The sequence below is a fragment of the Ochlerotatus camptorhynchus genome, unplaced genomic scaffold (genome assembly GCF_037179485.1).
Source record: "Ochlerotatus camptorhynchus isolate MF236.1 unplaced genomic scaffold, CSIRO-AGI_Acam_v1.1 ptg000193l, whole genome shotgun sequence".
In the NCBI taxonomy this organism is placed as follows: Eukaryota; Metazoa; Arthropoda; class Insecta; order Diptera; family Culicidae; genus Ochlerotatus; species Ochlerotatus camptorhynchus.
The window spans coordinates 6,050,700-6,069,537 of NW_027040683.1; the positions used below are offsets into that span (position 1 = coordinate 6,050,700).

The 18,838-nt window shown below is 46.4% G+C and overlaps 3 protein-coding genes across 3 annotated transcripts; 1 reads left to right on the forward strand and 2 right to left on the reverse strand.

Moving 5' to 3' along the window:
- Positions 1-1,921: 1,921 nt before the first annotated feature.
- On the reverse strand, positions 1,922-2,761 carry LOC135702581 (uncharacterized). The gene has a single exon (XM_065223637.1). The coding sequence runs from the start codon at positions 2,759-2,761 to the stop codon at positions 1,922-1,924; it is 840 nt and encodes a 279-aa protein (XP_065079709.1).
- A 1,693-nt stretch (positions 2,762-4,454) lies between these two features.
- Positions 4,455-5,155, reverse strand: LOC135702582 (uncharacterized). The gene is made up of 2 exons (XM_065223638.1): positions 4,942-5,155; positions 4,455-4,867 (listed from the first exon to the last, which is right to left on the reverse strand). The coding sequence occupies exons 1-2, from the start codon at positions 5,153-5,155 to the stop codon at positions 4,455-4,457; spliced, it is 627 nt and encodes a 208-aa protein (XP_065079710.1).
- A 7,155-nt stretch (positions 5,156-12,310) lies between these two features.
- On the forward strand, positions 12,311-13,345 carry LOC135702583 (uncharacterized). Its single transcript, XM_065223639.1, has 2 exons — positions 12,311-12,356; positions 12,426-13,345. Exons 1-2 carry the CDS (start codon positions 12,311-12,313, stop codon positions 13,343-13,345), a joined length of 966 nt encoding a protein of 321 aa, XP_065079711.1.
- The last annotated feature ends 5,493 nt before the right edge of the window (positions 13,346-18,838 follow it).

Sequence of the window (18,838 nt, forward strand, 5' to 3'; positions counted from 1 at the left end):
GTGGGACTGTGTGATTCTGAAGAAAGTTACGGTAATTATTGGGAAAGCCTGTCCACCCGTGGAAATATTGCTTGATTAAGGTTCAATTTACTTTGATGCTTTTTGAAAAATTTCAAAAGCAGTTTTTTCCGACGCTTTATTTCAGATTGCAAAAAGCACTATTCGATTCCTTTTGATATTTTACGCAAAATGACGCGAGCTTTTTGCAATCTAAAATAATGCATCGAAAAAAACTGCTTTTGAATTTTAAAAAAATGCATCAAAGTAAATTGAACCTTAATTGTAAAAAAACGCACAAAAATTTATATGCCAACAAGCTTCTTACTGCTTCTGACCGCACTCATCGCCAGAGGGCGAAGAAACTGACGTTAGAGTGTATGGCAAAATTAACTTTTAATTGAAACTAAGCTATCAATAATTATGCTCTTTTAATGTAATATTATTTCTACAAACAGTCGTTATTACTACAAAGAACAACATTTAGAAACTTGTTCATAAAGGAGCAATATTAGTGGAGAAATCACCGATTTTGCGAAAATCTCCATACTGTAAAACTGGTTTAAGTTGGATTTCATCCTGAGCGATATTTCACACACGGGGCAAGATTTTGCGAAGGTACGAGAGGGAGAGAAGTACTCTCTCATTCCAACGCAAATGTTACCTTTGCCCGCTAATGCACGCTCAGATCTGAATACACTAATATCACAGACAAACAGACATAACTCTTAGAAGGAAATTCTTCAAAAATATCGACAAGCATATGTTGCATGCACACTAGTACCCTCTATCATGCACATTCCCTCGTTCATGCACCTTTTTTTTCACAAGTTGCTTTTCCCTCGATCTGTCAACACACCAGATGTGTTGAATAAAAACAAAACAGAAACAAGTCATTGATGTCGGATTGATTGTATTTTGCAGAAATACGGATCCGAAGGAGATATTCACAGAAGCTCAGATTTTTGTTTTAGGGATTTGTTTTGTTTATTTAGTATGATTTTTTTTTGTGGAATTTAAACGTGGTAATGCATCACTAATTAGAACCTTAATGTTTACATAGCAAACAAATATAATATGTATCAATCAATGATATTTATGATGATGTATTTAACATCAACAACTGATAAAAGTTGATAGAATATTGCAGTCATCAAAATGAATTGTTCTCAAATTAGTGTACATCGTACAGCTGACATCTACTAAATTGACCTGAAAAAGAACTGGCATCACTGATAAGTTCAAAATGTGGTGGCTTGCTTAACACTTCAGTGGCGCCACAATGACAAATGCAAGCACATTCGCAACTAGAACCATATTGGCGATGAATGTGATTGTGAGAGTTATGTATGTTTGCCTGTGCTAATATCTACCACCGGCGGGGCGAAATCTGTAGGATTTGATGCTGGAAAGCAGTACCCTATTGTTGGCGAACCTGGATGAAGCGGCGGTGGACACGGCGAACAGGGAGCAGCAAAGCAGGAACTACACCAGTGGTCAGCGAAGCTGGAACAAACGGGGCAACTAGTGGCACAATTCGTGGAGTACTTTTCTTCCATGCAGTGAGGAACACGAGAAAGGTGGTTTTGTGTGTGTGTTTTTGATAAAGACCAATTTTATACTAATTTAAAGAGGGCCAACCGATCATTATCTTCCCTAGCTGGTTGAGTTCGGGGTTTATTAGGCACGATCGTGAAGCGATCGGATCTAAAAGAGATAAAGATATAGAGTGATAAGCTAGTCTACCTACTCTCGGATCTTATCGTTTGGCTCATTCTGGATAGGATGTATAACAATTCAATTTTTAATGGGGTTCTAATTGCAGTATACAAATTTCAACAGTGTTCCCCTACTTATTAAGTTCTTCAAAATGCCGGGCCACGTTGAAAGGCCGCTTTCAACTAATCACAAAGCATGTCCAGGCTCAGTGGATGGTGGGTGGTGACGGTGAGGATGATGGATGTGCATCACGGTCATCTCGCTCGATGGGAAGTGGGCAAACCTCGGTTATTGCCCGTCGATAGGTACCATGTGCGGTTCGAACCTGAACCACACGGACGTGTCCATCCTTACTGGGGAATACCTGCGCGATCCGGCCAAGATTCCAGCGCATCGGTGGAGCGTTGTCTTCTTTGAGAACCACCAGCGTCCCAACATCTATGTCCGGATGGACAACCGGCCATTTCTTGCGATCCTGTAGTTGGGCAACATAATCACGTGACCAGGCTCTCCAGAAATGCTGAAGACGTTGTTGCATCTTCTGGAAGGAATCAAGACGGTTAATGGGAATGTCGCAAATATTCGGCTCGGGAAGAGAGTGAACGGGTTCTCCAATGATCAAATGGCCTGGAGTTAAGGCGATAACGTCCGCTGGGTCCGATGAAAGAGGAGTGAGCGGACGGGAGTTCATTACCCCCTCGATCTGAATGATCAGCGTGTTGAAGTCGTCTATGTTGAGCAGTGTATCTTTCATCACACGGTATAGATGGTACTTGAAGGTCTTCACGGAGGCCTCCCAAAGGCCCCCGAAGTGAGGCGAGCGAGCAGGGTTGAAATGGAATGTGATTCTATTGTCTGCACAGAACACGAGCAGTCCACTCGAATTGTGCATGTCGTTGAATTTTTGGCGATTCTCCTCCAGAAGACGATTTGCTCCGACAAACGTCCGTGCGTTATCGCAGTAGATGTCGGTTACGCGTCCGCGATGCCCGACGAGGCGCTTGAGTACGTTCACGAATGCGTCGGACGTGAGACTGTACACCATGTCGATGTGTACTGCTTTAGACGCCATGCACACGAAAATTGCGACGAATACCTTTACCGACGGACCGCGACGATTCGGAATTTTCACGGGCCACAATAATCAACACCGCAGTTGATAAACGCGCACGACGCCGTTACTCGGGACAGTGGTAATGGTCCCATGATCTGGCAAATGCTCCGTGGTTTGCAGCGGAAGCAGATGATGCACTCCCTGACTATCTTTTTTGCAAAGTCTCGTCCCCGGATTGGCTGATTTGGAGTTCAGTTCGAGAGTCCCGAAGAGTTTCGGGAATGTGAGAAAGAACGGTGGGACTGTTGCTACACCATTTTCGCATATTGAATCCACCTGAGCGAAGAAGATCAATTAACTGGCGGTTTGTTTCCACCAAACGCTGTTCGTCGTCGTCTCCAGAGAGATAGTCGTCGACGTAGAAACACTTTTCAACCATTGGAGCGGCTAGCGGGTAGTTTGCTGCTTCATCTACAGCAAGCTGGTTCAGGACGCGTGTGACAAGGTATGGAGCGGGTGACGTCCCGTACGTCACCGTTTTCAACCGATAAGTTTGCAGCTTCTCGTTGGGAGTTTTTCGAAACTGGATCAGTTGAAGCAAGCAATCTACTGGGTGAACCCATACTTGCCGATAAATTTTCTCGGCATCGGCATTCACAGCAAATTTCGGTAAACGAAAGTTCACGAGTGTGCTCACGAGTGGTGGTTGTACCGTAGCGAGATGGGAGATGACAGGTGGGCAGGAACTCACGGTCTCCCAGTGTTGGTGAGTTCTTTGCCGTTAATGTTCACGAAAAGTTCACTATTTTGCTATACAGAAATTCAAAACAAAAATTTTTATCTGCTTATTTGGACAGTTTTTGACCTGTTTCATACGACCGGAAGGTGTATGCTGGTCACAAATGCCGTGCCAAACTGATTTCCTACGCAATTAGTCAATCTTTGATGTGAATTTCGCTAATAAACACGAGGAGCATTTCTTATAGCAAACTTGCCATAACAAAATGGGCATGGTTCATTTAAGTAAACACACTAACACTTTTTCCGACTGTGGCACCTCTCTTACTCGCCTGGGTACCGTAGGTCCGACGTAGCAAAGGTCGTTCAGCGAAATGTTATTGCTGCCTCTACACGAGGCATCGAAAACCACGCGTGTCTTTGTGGTTGTGCTGTCGCTAGGCGAGTAAGAGAGGTGCCACAGTCGGAAGAAGTGTTAGTTTGTTTACTAAAATGAACCGCCCATTTTGTTATGGCAAGTTTTGCTATAAGAAATGCTCCTCGTGTTTATTAGCGAAATTCACATCAAAGATTGATTAATTGCGTAGGAAATCAGTTTGGCACGGCATTTGTGACCAGCATACACCTTCCGGTCGTATGAAACAGGTCAAAAACTGTCCAAATCCGCAGATAAAAATTTTTGTTTTGAATTTCTGTATGGCAAAATAGTGAACTTTTCGTGAACATTAACGGCAAAGAACTCACCAACACTGGGAGACCGTGAGTTCCTGCCCACCTGTCATTTCCCATCTCGGTGCTGTCGGGTCGCTGGATCGCATGATGAGGAAGATAGAAGTGAGGTTTCAATAGATCGGGTTCAAATTCATCCATATGTCCCATGGTTAGGTACTCGTCCATGAACTTTGAGTACTCAGCGTGTAGCACGGGATCGGATGACAACTTCCTCTCAATTGCCAGGAATCTGCTCAGCGATTTTGAACGACTCTCCCAATGAGTCAAGCATCTCCTCACGAATCGGCAATCGCACCACGTACCGACCGTCAGGGGCTCGTTGGTGTGTCTCTCGAAAGTGATTTTCACAATATAGCTCCTCTAGCGAAAGCACCTTGCCTTTTTCGAAGCTCTCCACCTCCCAGAACTTGCGGACAATCGACTCCAGGTTATCGATCGAGGAAACATTGCAGACTACGGTTGAGGCAGATTTTTCCATGGCTTCACCGGCGACGACGTAACCGAAAACTGTCTTGCGCAACACTGGTAGGCCACTGCCAAGAGTCAATTGTTCATTCTCCAGAATCGAAAAGAAGTTTTTGATGCCGATGATCAAATCAATGTCATGGGCTATGTTGAACTTGGGATCTGCAAGGGGGAGGTGGCGAGGAATGACCCACTTCGAAATATCCACGTTGGCAGTGGGTAGAATTCTTGTCAACATGGGCTTGTTGTGTACGATCCTAATCGTGAGGACACAGTGATGTTGGTTTTGTGCTTCACTTTCTTGACCGATTGACTGATACCGTACACATCGATATTTGCTGGTGTGCGTTTGGAACACAGCCGTTGTGCGAGAGATTCCGTAACAAAATTGGCTTCGGATGCACAGTCTAACAAAGCTCGGGCGAGAATGTAGCTGCCGTTAGAGTGCATGACTTTCACGTAGGCAGTAAGCATGAATACAGACGACATGCATGCTTTCGATACAAGAGACTGGCCAGGCGCGACGGTTTGACAGTTCGTCACTTGTGAGGAGCTATGAGTGGAGCTTGAGGGTATAGACTGCGGAACCGGCGACGGACTGAACGAAATTGAACGATTTACAAGCCCATCCGACGACGACGGGGCTGGTCCCGTAACTCGAGGGACCACGTGACATTGATCGGCAATGCACGAAACCGACGACGGCGATTCGACGACCGTAGCCGATTGTGAGGAGTGCTGACATTGGCCGACCTGAGCTGCTACAGTCTTGTTGTAACTGTCTGTACTGGGGGCAGCTTGAGCATTCAAGTGCAACAGTGTGTGGTGGCGTTTGTTGCAAGTATGACACGAACCAGCCGTGCAATTTTTCATCAAGTGTGATGATTTCAAACAATTTAGGCAAAGGCCTTGCCTTTTAGCCAACTCAAAGCGTTTTTGTGTCGTAAGCTTCTTAAATTCGTCGCACTGCGACAATCTGTGTGGCTGTTTGCACACACTGCAATTAGGCCAGTTATCACTGTTGGAAGAGTGATACGAGGAGGTTTTTGATCGAGGAGACTTAGACTCGTACCTTGGTTCGGTCTTGAAAACAGGTGGCGAAGATTGGGAGAGCGTAATAGATTGGAGTATGCGAGAGGATGGGGGCGACCCCGGCGTAGTGGTTAGCATCCATACCTCTCACGCCAAAGTCACGAGTTCAAATCTCACCCCCGGACAAGTCACAAATGACCCAAGAGCGTTAAAGTGACTATAATAAAAAAAAAAAGGAGTATGCGAGAGCGCTTTTGAATGAAAGCAACCAATTCATCATATGTTGGCCGTATATCATCGTCGAGTTGGTTTTCCCACTCCTTCTGCGTAACTGGATCGAGCTTGCTGCTTAATAACTCGACAAGAAAGGAATTCCAGTGATCTCTGGATTCCTCCAATTTATTCAGCACGCAAATGTGCTTATCGAATTCGTCTGCCAGATTTGAACAGCGCCAACGATGATTCTTTACGCACCGAAGAAGTGGACAGCAAAGCCGAAAAGTGTTGCTTTATTAGCAGATTCCTGTTGTCAAAATGTTTCTTCAGCAAATCCCACGCGATTACGTAGTTGGCCGCTGAGACTGCTAAAGACTGAACAAGTCGCAAGGCATCTCCTTTTAGTACAGTTTTCAAATACTGGAATTTCTGTACTGTCGAAAGTTGCGAATTAGTGTGGATGGTAGTGGTGAAAAGATAATGAAAATTCATCCACTCATCATAGTTTCCACTGAACTCAGGAATCTTAAGTTCTGGAAGGCGAACAGAAGGAACATGTGCAGGTGGAGCACCAGGACTAGGTGGTGGTCTTTCAACCCTTTCATTGGCGATCGCGAGTTTCCCAGCTAGAGAGCCTTTTAATTCAAAATACTGGTTTTCAAAACCAACTCTTTCGTCCGCGAGATCCTCGGACAATTCCTCTTCAAATTCAATCTCAGCCTATACTTCATTAAATTGCTCCCACAGACTGTCTAGCTTATCAAGGCGAAAACTAAGTTGAGGGAAATTGCGATCGAACACAAAATTCGCATCGAATTGTTTGATTAGCTTAGCGGAACCAATAATGTTATTTCGACGCACGAAAAGCTTTTTGGTTTTCTTTGTGTTCCTCATGGCTTGCACAACGTATCAAAATGGGCGGTGAGGTCAATGAAGCGCACAAAAGCCGATGTATTTGTGTGGATAAATGGTCTGGTTGACTCACCTGATTGTTACTAGTCTGCTTTACCTGTGTTCGCTTGGCAGGACCTGCGTTCCTTGTGCAATTGCAACTACGACCACAGCTGATTCCGTGATTCCGTCCAGATGTCCAGGTCAAGAAGGCTGCCGATGCAGCGGAAAGTCCGGTTGAAGATTTCGTGGGGTACACAATAGCAGTGAAAGCGTCCAAAATGGTGACGAATATTGCTCGAGGAGGTGACCCACGCTAACCTTGCAAGCCGGTCGATGATGGTTTTGACCTAGCAGTCCCGGGTTTCGGCACCAAAAATGTTGGCGAACCTGGATGAAGCGGCGGTGGACACGGCGAACAGGGAGCTGCAAAGCAGAAACTACACCAGTGGTCAGCGAAGCTGGAACAAACGGGGCAACTACCCAACAAACAATTTTAGCTGCAGCTTAGCTTATACAGGCAAAAAATAGCTGAATAAGGCAAATTTTGGCTGTATAAGCTATTCTGCAGCTAAAATTGTTTGTTGGGTAGTGGCACAATTCGTGGAGTACTTTTCTTCCATGCAGTGAGGAACACGAGAAAGGTGGTTTTGTGTGTGTTTTTGATAAAGACCAATTTTATACTAATTTAAAGAGGGCCAACCGATCATTATCTTCCCTAGCTGGTTGAGTTCGGGGTTTATTAGGCACGATCGTGAAGTGATCGGATCTAAAAGAGATAAAGATATAGAGTGATAAGCTAGTCTACCTACTCTCGGATCTTATCGTTTGGCTCATTCTGGATAGGATGTATGGCAATTCAATTTTTAATGGGGTTCTAATTACAGTATACAAATTTCAACAGTGTTCCCCTTCTTATTAAGTTCTTCAACACCTATTTATGTACTTCCTCCTATATGAGTGGGCTTCTTCACGGGCAATCGTATTTCCTACAACTACGATTGCTTCAGTAATCCACCGGAAAATAAAGCTATTTTTATTTCACAGCCTGAACCATATTCCAAAGAGCTCCCAAGCAGCAACTGTGCAAATTATTGGCAAATAAATTTCGACCACACTTGTATTTTTTTTTTTTTGATTCCAACGAGAAACTTAGGTACAAGTTTCCATTTTTGCACAGCGCCCTTTGTGGTGGTACTCAATTGTCGAGGACATGGGCTAAGAAGTGCCAAATATGAGTGGTGCAAATAAGTCTTTTCAGTCGCCGTCGCCGTCGGTTGGTTTTATTGTTACTCCTCCATCGTGAAACAATAGGCTTGACGACCGACCGCAAGATGGTGCTAGGAGCGGATAGATTTCTGTGACTGTCGGAGACAAAGCCGATGCAATTTATGGTCCCCAAGCAAGCAGGTTGGGACCAGTTTTTGAGGTGCTCGTAAAAGTCAACTTTCCGCCGCCGTCGCCGTCGTCGCCGTCGTCGCCAAAGTTAAGCTTTGAGGCGTTGAAGGATCGATCATTTTTCCGCTTCGTCTTCCGAGGAACGACCATTTTTAGGTTGTGAAGTATTATGAGTTTTCTTTTGCGAGTGCGACTGAAGGAAGGATTTTATAGGGGTATAAAGTTGACACCGTTGGCTGAATGACTGGCTGGCTGGCTGGTGCAACTAAAAGTTTATTTTTTTTCTGTGGGTTCCAGTTGTGTGAAATTGACGCGCGGTGACGACGGTTAGAATTTATAGACCATAAAGTGAAACTTTGCGAGGGCTTATCTTTAGAACGGACTTTGATTTTATTTGCTGGCATTTAAGGAAAGTTTAAAATCGTAGGTGAAGCTTAAATTTGTCAATTTCAAATATGTCGTCGGTTTCATGCAACAGACTTTACCATTTTACGTTTTATCGGTAAAAAGCACACACAATCCGAATAATATCACACGGTATCACCTTATTTTCTAAGGTCGTATGTTTTTCTAGCGGTGGATAAACGATTTTTATTGAAACCGACGATATGGCAACCAGGATCAGTATTTCTTCGAAATTTAGCCAAGAAAAAATCTGCTCACTATAGCCAGTGTAACACACTGATTGCCGTAATTTCTCAACGTTAACCGCAAACAAAGTACTCCCCGGGCACAGCTTGACAAGCTCGTACTCACACATCGCTGTCGCTGTTCCGGAAAGGTTAGTCGGTTCTCCGGACCGGATGCGAATTACGACGGCAACGACGGCGACGACAGTCACAACTGGGATCCGAAAATGAGAATGAAAACCTGCAAATTATGTGACACCGTAAATTTTAAATATTAGCTCCTGAATTTTCATTACACTCTCAGACCAGGGACCCAAGGACTACGAGCAGCTGACAGCTGCTGCTTGCTTCATGTGTATGTGTGGGTGAGCGGGCGTTCTCTCTATCCTTGTCGCAGCAAAACTCGAGCACAACCTTAATGGGTCAGAGATGGAAATCCCCAGGCATCCATCAGCGCAACGTTTTCTGTTCTTCGTGTAGGGAAAATTTCCGCTGAATCCGATTCTACCCGAGAGCCTGGCGAGAGGGTGGCGAAAGTTAAATACAATTTTCTCGATTTGTTTCATGGGGATGCAGAACAGAAAAGAAACAAAGTTGAATTACTTGGTAACAATGGGCAAGACAGAAAAATGAATCGTGCTTGTGTTGACTGTTTACATATCATTCGTCTTACTTATAAGAGCGACAATGCCATCAAACATTTATGAAGAGTAAACATTTGCTTCCGCGAATGGATATTAATACGAAAAATTCGAATCCAATTTCGTTTGTTTTAAACTTGACAAGAAGGCTATATGACACGTAAGATCCATCTGGATGGAGCCTGACATATGAGACGGTAAATACAGTTGCGCTCGGAAGTCATTCGACAAACAGTTAGGGATACCATCCGTCATGATTTAGCAGGACATGTCCTGATTCGCACGATACTGTATGCCGTCCGGATTTATTTATCAACTTTACCGATTTTTAAGGAAGACTACTTTTTATCAAAACAGAATGAAAGAAACATAATTTTTAAGAGTAATGTCGATTGGGCTGTCGATGAGTAGTGAGATGATTGCATGTTCGTAATATGCATAAAATGGTGCCGAATTCCAAAAATAAAAAATTAAAGGGTTGTGTCCTAAACAAGACCGCAATATGACGTAGAACTACACAACATTGATGTATGTCATGCATTATCTTTAATTTTTCAAGTATTATATTTTTTCGGTTATGGTGCAATGTTGGTTCAAGTATTTTTCCTGGAGTGATAATTCGATCACTGATATCGATCGCGCTACGACGGTGAACTGGGTGAAGATAGTGACTATCGCTGCTAGTGTGTTGATCGCGGGAGAAAAGCAGAACGATCGATATACGGTACATTTTCGCCGTCGGTACTAAATAAGTGCGTGTATTTTGTGCGGGACAAGAATATTGCGCTTGAGAGTGCACTAAGCCGAGTGTTACTCGGTTGTGTGGAGAAGAAAGGACATTGTGTCTGGCCATTGTGGATCGTGGCCATTGCTGGGAGGAGGTGATTAACCCTTCTACATCATCACGTCGCTGCCATCTTCTACGCTTGCCTGCGTTGCTTGGGAACGCTACTGGACGCCATCGCTCGCTGGTGCCATTGGATCAATTTGGCGCAATACCGTTGTGCCTGAAGGAAAGCATCCTGTCCATTGGACTGCTCCCGGTGAGTCCGTTCCAAGTTATTCTGCATGTGGCTAGCAGTAGCTTTTATAACGTAAGAAAGTGGGTAGCCAAGGGCTATTGTGGCTGGTGGTTGACGATCCGCATATCGAGTGGAAAACCGTTCGCGCCCTCGATTTGCGAAACCGCGTAGAAGTGGGTACGTTCGCGACGGGAAGTAGAGATCGATTTCGATTATCAACGACTCACTTCCGTTCGATTATAACGTCGCGAAGGGGTTTATACACCGCGTCGGGAAGGAGCAATACGTTTCGATTGTGTGTTACCCTCGTTCGGTATGGTTTCGCGTAGAAACGGTTAGTTCGCGCCGGGAAGGATTTTTCGATTTCGTATATAAACTACCGTTTCCGTTTCGATTTCGTCCGCGATGCCGACGAGAGAGGAGAAAAAAACTGGGCGATCGTATGGCCGAACGTAAGGGACTTCTTGCGATTCGCAATGCATTGGAGAAGTTTGTTCGCGAGTACGATCACGATCGCGATGCCAGTCAACTGTGTGTACGATTGGATTCGTTGGATCAATTGAACGCAAACTTTTTGGATTGTCAGGATGCCATTGAACAGTTGGATAAACCGGAATCACTGGATGAGCATATCGTCGAACGTGTGGAGTTTGAACAGCGGCTCTGCAAGGCAAAGGGCTTTCTACTTACGAAATGCACTGGGGATCAAAATCAGTCGATGAACAATTCTATGCTCGCTCCGCAACATTTCACTTCAAACTTCCACCTCCGTCTACCAAAAATAGATTTGCCGAAATTCAACGGTGATTTTTCTCGTTGGATTTCATTTCGGGACACATTTACGTCAATGGTCCATGCAAATGGTGATATACCTACAGTTGCCAAATTGCAGTTTCTTCTCCAATCTCTCGAAGAGGATGCCAAGAAACCCTTCGAATCAATTGACATCGAAGCCGACAACTATGCTACAACATGGGACGCTTTGATCAAGAGGAACGACAACCGACGATACCTCAAAAAGCAACTCTTCCGGGCATTGTACGACTTGCCAGCAGTTAAGCAGGAGTGTGCGAAACGCATTCACGGTTTGGTCGACGATTATCAACGTCATGTTCGCGCCCTCGCCAAACTGGGTGAACCCGTGAATCATTGGGACACGCCGCTCATCAATTTACTGTCGTACAAACTGGATCAAGCAACGCTACGAGCCTGGGAAGAGAAGGCAAGTCAACGGGACGACGTGACTTACGAGTTCGGATTCTCAATTCCGTCGGGCCTGATTCACAAAAATTCGCCTCAATGAAGGTGGCCGGCATCCATAATAAAGGATTCAAGTCAAAGGTATCAGCTAATGCAGCAACAGCTTTGTCACCACAGTATTTATGTCCACTGTCTTGTTCAGACAGTCATTCGATTCGAAACTGTCCTGTGTTTCTTGGGAAGGATGTCAGCCAGCGACGCGTGCTGGTTTCCCAGAAACGATTATGTTAGAACTGCTTAAGCTTCGGTCACCAATCCAAGAAGTGTGGTTCCAAATTCACTTGTCGAACTTGTCACGACAAACATCATTCTCTCCTGCACGATCCTGCTCCAATGAAGGTATCACCGATGCCTGCCATGCTATCCAGTTCAGTTGAGTCTCGAAGTTCTACCGTGTCACCGAATCTTGCTGTACCATCAGCTTCCCCGGTTCAACAATCGCTTCCTTCCACGTCACCAATCGTGGAACCTTCTGGCTCCCGCCAAGTCAGCATGGCAGTCCAAACTGCATGCACCATGACATTGCTGGAAACGGTTGTTCTTAACATTATCGACGATTACGGTAAAACGCACAAGGCCTGAGCTCTCCTCGATTCAGCATCGATGTCGAATTTCATTTCGAAACCGCTAGCTAAGAATCTCTACAGTCGCCGATCAACAGTCAACGTGTCCGTCGAAGGCATTGGATCATCCACACAGAAGGTCAGTACTGCCATTACCGCAACCATCGAGTCGGGAGATCAAACGATCTCGATGAAATTGCAGTTTTTGGTATTGAAACAACCATCATCGGAGCTGCCAACAACGCCGATTGACATTTCGGCATGGAAAATTCCGGATGTAAGGCTAGCAGATCCTCAGTTCAGTATTCCCGGAAGTGTCGACCTCGTCATCGGCAGTGAAACTTACTGGGAACTCCACACGGGTAGGAAGATTTCTCTAGGTGAAGGTCTTTCGTGGGTAGTCGAAACCCCATTTGGTTGGGCGGTTACTGGTCCCGCAGCTCGCACGGCTACCTGCATTCCACGGTTTTGCTATCTCTCCACCGTAGATGAACGGCTGGAATCCACTCTACAAAGGTTTTGGGAAATGGAAACAATTCCATCGGATCCGGTCCAGTCTACCGAAGAAAGTCGTTGTAAGGAGCTGTACGCTGCAACGACTACGCGTGATTCATCAGGAAGGTACATCGTGCGTCTCCCACGGGTTGAAGATCCCGAAATCATGCTCGGAGAATCGAGATCAATAGCAGATCGATGCTTTCTGAGCTTGGAACGTCGACTCGAGCGAGATCCTGCGACCAAGGACTCGTATCATAGGTTCATGGAGGAGTATCTGCAACTTGGACACATGAAGAAGGTGGAAGAGCCTGTAGATGACTACATTCAACACTGCTATATTCCACATCACGTCGTATTCAAGGAATCCAGTACGACCACGAAAGTCAGGGTTGTCTTCGACGCGTCATGCAAGACTTCGTCGGGCTATTCCTTGAACGACACTCTGCTTGTTGGACCTGTTGTTCAGCAAGATCTCTACTCGATCTATTAGAGATTCCGGACAAGAGTTGTCGCCATCGTAGCAGATGTCGAGAAGATGTATCGACAAGTGCTGCATCATCTGATCGATCTAGTATTCCTCCGCATACGATATCGTAGAAGTCCTACCGATCCAATCGCCACATACGAACTACAGACTGTCACCTACGGAACAGCAAGCGCTCCTTATTTGGCAACGAAGACACTTCAGCAGATCGCGAAGGATTATGAGCATTTGTATCCAGCTGCAATCAGTTCGGTTGTTCAAAATTTCTACGTCGATGATCTTTTGTCTGGAGCATCGGATGTGGAAGCTGCGATTATTCTCCGCCGAGAATAGCGGAGCGATTATTCTCCGCCAAAATCACTACCATGCTCAGCTCCGCTGGGTTCATGCTGAAGAAGTCGGCGTCGAATGCCCATGAAGTGCTAGAGGATGTTCCGCCAGAGGATCTTGCAATTCAGCCTATCCATGATCTACAGGATGAGCAGACAATCTCCACACTTGGTCTTCTTTGGGAGCCAACCGCCGATATGCTACGGTTCAAGGTTGATTTACCTCTTCCTGCTGCCATCCTTACAAAGCGGAAAGTGATGTCGTATATAGCTCAAATATTCGACCCACTGGGATTATTGGGTCCAACGACAACCAAGGCAAAGCTCTTCATGCAACATTTGTGGACGTTGAAGCGCAATGGTGTTTCCTGTGAATGGGATTCTCCACTACCAGAGAAACTTCAAGCCGATTGGAAGCAGTTTCACTCTACCCTCCACATTCTCGCTGATATCCGTATTCCTCGATTGGTGTTGGCTTCCGGAGTCAACAATATCCAGCTGCATTTCTTCGCCGATGCATCCTCCATTGCATACGGTACGTGCTGCTACGTTCGCACGGAATCAATGGTAGGAGTATTTGTACACCTTTTGACATCTAAGTCTAAGGTCACCCCGTTGTCTACACATCATTCCATCGCTAGACTTGAGCTCTGTGCCGCTCATCTAGCTAATCAACTTTACAAGAAGGTAGAAGCGACCTTGAAGGTTTCAGCAACGGCATTCTTTTGGTCGGATTCCAGTACCGTGCTTCAGTGGTTGCGTGCATCTCCAAATCGCTGGAAGACATTCGTCGCCAATCGCGTGTCTAAGATCCAGACCACCACGGATATCAATCACTGGAGACACATCGCAGGCTTAGAGAATCCTTCAAAGGTGCTTCGCATGCCTTGAATAGGATTTACCGAATGCTCAAGATTGAAACTGCTGACCGTGCGCAAATCTTCGATTGGTGCTCCGAAAATTAAATCGTCTGGAAGTTTATTCCACCCCGAGCTCCACACTTCGGAGGCCTCTGGGAAGCCGCTGTCAAAGCTGCGAAAACGCATCTGATGAAGACCGTTGGTAACGTCAACTTAGCCTACGAGGACCTGTTGACATTGTTATCACAAGTCGAGATGTGCCTCAACTCTCGTCCGCCTTCGCCGATACCCGAGGACCCATCTGACCTAGAAGTCCTAACGCCAGGACACTTCCTTGTTGAAAGCAGCCTACAAGCGGTTCCTGAACCGAACTGGAAGGATACTGCTGATAATCGCTTGGACCATTGGGAATTGACCCAGAAACGGCTGCAGGTGATCTGGTCGCGCTGGTACCCGGAGTATCTACAACAGCTACAATCTCGTGCAACTAAGGGTTGCAATCCGCCAGTCACCATCGAAGTTGATGCCATTGTCATTATAAAGGATGACAATGTTCCACCAACAAATTGGCCGTTGGGGAAAATTATCAAGCTTGATCCTGGAAAAGATGGTGTTGTACGAGTGGTGACTCTTCGAACAGCATCAGCTAAAGAAGTCGTGCGCCCCGTAGCACGAATCGCGTTACTTCCGTCGATGAAATCATCATCAACCTTGTGACCAGGTAGAGCAACCCATTCCGGGAAAATTTGCTCGATGCGCACTTGCACATTGCACAGGTAATTGTAGGTCCAATAAATTACACTTGCCTCGTAAGATCTACCTGTTCCTTCTCTTGTTCCCGGTCTCCGTCAAGGAATAATCATCCCACATCTACCACTGGATCAACCCGTGAACCCGTGGTTAAGCGTGCAAATGGAGAATCATGCGCAGCCGGAATTCTTGCAGTGAAAGGGAAAAGGGATGGTTTTTTTGTAAATAAGTAGATTAAAGATCAGTTGAAATATTCCATATTTCAAGGTGGCCGGAATGTTAGAGTTAATACATTAGAAATTTGAATTTATACATAGTAACAGTTTCAAATGACATGGATTGTAGTTTTAATTGAATTTGTGAGCACAGAGAGGGAGAGTGTATTATAACGACGATAGCCGATGGTCAACATTTGGATAGGTAGATAAGGGGTCTGCACAATTTGTAAATAATCCCATGATCTCAGCATCATTCGGCATTCTCTGCTTGTTCGTCAAGCAGTACAGTCCGGTATTTGCTCGCTCTGTCGAGTTGTTCGATAGTTATTCCAAACGTTTATTCGCGTCGTCAGTAGTGTCGGTCGCATCGTGTGATGGGAAGACAGCGCTCCCGGAGCAGGCTCCGTGAGAAAGCGGAAAAGAACAGTGGTGAGTGTAGCACGAGTGTACCTATTTCAAATAGGTACGCTACTCTTCCCACCGATGTTGGGAATACCACCTCCGCCACGGTGAAGCGATCCAAGAAGAGGAAGAAAAACCAAGGCCAGTCCGATGGTGCGAGTGGACGTGATGACGTCACAGCAACGAACGCCAGCGACATCGGTGATTTCGGCGACACCATCGACAACGAAAATTCTGCCGGCCCGAGTGCGGCAAAAGTGAAGCTACCTCCATTGGTAGTTAAAAATGCTCATCTTAATGAGCTCATCGCGGATCTAGCGACGCTGGGCGTTAAAGCCGAATACAAGTTGGGCAGAGTCGGCACCAAGGTGGTGCTCCGTACCAAAGCGGAGTATGACTTGGTCGTCGCCCACCTGAGGACTTCCAAGGTGGAATTCTTCACCCATGACATTCCCGGTGAGAAACCATTCAAGGTCGTCATCAGGGGCCTACCAAACTTCGACCCGAAGTTTATCGAAGCTGAAATCAGGGACCGGTACAAGCTGGCCCCAAGTGCCGTCTATCGGATGACAAGAAGAGACGAGAATGTGAAGGCGTATCCGGATTGCCTTTTCCTGGTACATTTCCAGAAGGGAACGGTGACGCTCAACGCGCTGAAAGCCATCCGCTCCATCAATTGCATCATCGTCCGCTGGGAGCCATACCGTGGCGGCCATCGCGATGTGACTCAGTGCCAACGGTGTCTAAACTTTGGACACGGCACCCGCAACTGTAACATTAAGCCACGCTGCGGCAATTGCGCTCAAGACCACGCCACTTCCGACTGCCCTACGGATGAAGCCGTGGCGTTAAAATGCGCCAACTGTGGTGGTGCTCACCAAGGTTCCGACAGACAGTGCTCCAAACGCGAGGACTTCAAACGCATCCGAAAACAGGCGGCAGTTAGCAACCAACCAGGACGCAAGAAGGACAAAGTCCCGGCATTTCGGACGGAGGATTTCCCGCCTCTTCGTGCTCCTCAGCAAAGGCAAGCGAATTCGCGGGTGCATTCCGCTCAAGCAACTTCTGGTGATTCTACTGGCCAAAGCTCTCCATCCCCCCCTGGATTCTGGAGACAACCACCAGCGCAAAACAACAACCCCGATCTGTTTTCAGCGGATGAACTGATGGAAATTTTCGTCAACATGACCGGTGCTCTACGTAAGTGCCGCAATAAGCCCGAACAGATCCAAGTGCTCGGTAAGTTCATCATCCAGTATGGTGTCTAAACCGCTAACCATCGCTACTTGGAACGCTTGCTCTGTAAGAGCAAAACAGATTGAGCTTGCCGACTTCCTCCGCAAGCATAGCATCGACGTGGTTCTTCTAACCGAGACCCACCTAAAGTCCGGTGACAGCTTCTGGTTGCCTGACCACAACATTATCCGGCTTGATCGCACCAGCTCCAGGGGGGGTGGTGTAGCGGTCATCGTCAGAAAGGCAATCAAGTTTTGCACTCTGCCCCACATCCGCACTTCTATCATCGAGGCCGTTAGTGTGGAGGTGGAATCACCAACTGGAAACGTACGGTTTATCGCTGTTTACTGCCCACGCCAGTGTACCGCAAGCAATGGACTAGGAATCCAATTCAAAAAGGACCTGACCGCTATCACCCGTACTAGCTCCCGATTCATCGTTGGGGGCGACCTGAACGCCCGCCATGAAGCTTGGAGGAACTACCAGAGGAACCGGAACGGATGTCTATTGTTCGACCACGCACAACATGGTCTGTACACTGTGCAATTTCCGGACGAACCAACTTTCATCTCTCCGGCGGGAAATCCCTCCACGCTGGACTTTTTCCTGTCAAACATCGGACTATCCAAGCCGGAGGCGCACAACGATCTCAGCTCCGACCACCAACCGGTGGTGACTGAAGTCGGTGTCAATGTGGTTCCTGCTAGAAGCTGCCTGCGTAAAGACTACCACCATGTCAACTGGGTGCAGTACGGACGAATGGTGGACAGCAACATCGATGAAAATCCACTACTCAACACCGTAGATGACATCGACCGGACGTTGGAAGGGCTCCAACAGGCCATATCCATGGCTGACGAGGCATACGTTCGACAAGTTCCTGTGAGGGGTAAGTTTGTTGCTATTGATTCCCACACCCAATTACTGATTCGGTTGAGAAATGTTCGTAGACGCCAGTTTCAGAGGACTGGAGATCTGGGCAAAAAACGTGAAATGGCCGATCTGAATAGGCAGATTGCTTCCAGAATGGACTCACTCCGAAATGAAAGTTTCGGGCGTGTTGTCCAGAATCTGGATGACCGCTCCAGACCATTCTGGAAGGTAGCCAAGGTCCTGAAAAATCATCCCAAACCCGTTCCACCTCTCAAAGTCGAAAATGATGACGATCGGCTTTTAATTACCCCACAGGAGAAAGCAAATGCGATCGGCGAGCATGTCGCTTCATCGCATTTGCTTGGCTCGACTATCCAAAGTCCGCTCGATGATCAGGTTGCGCAATGCGTTCAAAACCTAGATACCTCCCCTTGTGTCGTGCCTCCGGCGGATATGATTACAGTACAACAAATTTGCTCAGCGCTGAAATGCACCAAGAACATGAAGGCTCCCGGGTTTGACGGTATATTCAACTTGATCTTGAAGAGACTCAGCATGAAAGTGCAGTCTCTTCTAACCGCTATCTTCAACAGATGTTTGGAACTGCACTACTTTCCAAGCATCTGGAAAGTAGCAAAAATCATACCAATCCGCAAACCCGGTAAGGATCCAACATTGTCTTCAAGCTACAGACCAATCAGCCTCCTTTCAGCGCTGAGCAAATTGTTCGAGAAACTCATTCTCAATCGTTTGCTCAAGTTTGTGGAGGAAAGCAACATTCTCCTTCCGGAACAGTTTGGATTCAGAAAGGGGCACTCTACCAATCATCAG

Coding starts and splice junctions, on each gene's coding strand:
- LOC135702583 (XM_065223639.1), top strand. CDS start 12,311: ATGACATTGCTGGAAACGGTTGTTCTTAACATTATCGACGATTACG. Junction 12,357..12,425: donor TAACATTATCGACGATTACG/GTAAAACGCACA, acceptor CGAAACCGCTAG/CTAAGAATCTCTACAGTCGC.
- LOC135702582 (XM_065223638.1), bottom strand. CDS start 5,155: ATGCACTCTAACGGCAGCTACATTCTCGCCCGAGCTTTGTTAGACTGT. Junction 4,868..4,941: donor ATCGTACACAACAAGCCCAT/GTTGACAAGAAT, acceptor TCCCCCTTGCAG/ATCCCAAGTTCAACATAGCC.
- LOC135702581 (XM_065223637.1), bottom strand. CDS start 2,761: ATGGTGTACAGTCTCACGTCCGACGCATTCGTGAACGTACTCAAGCGC.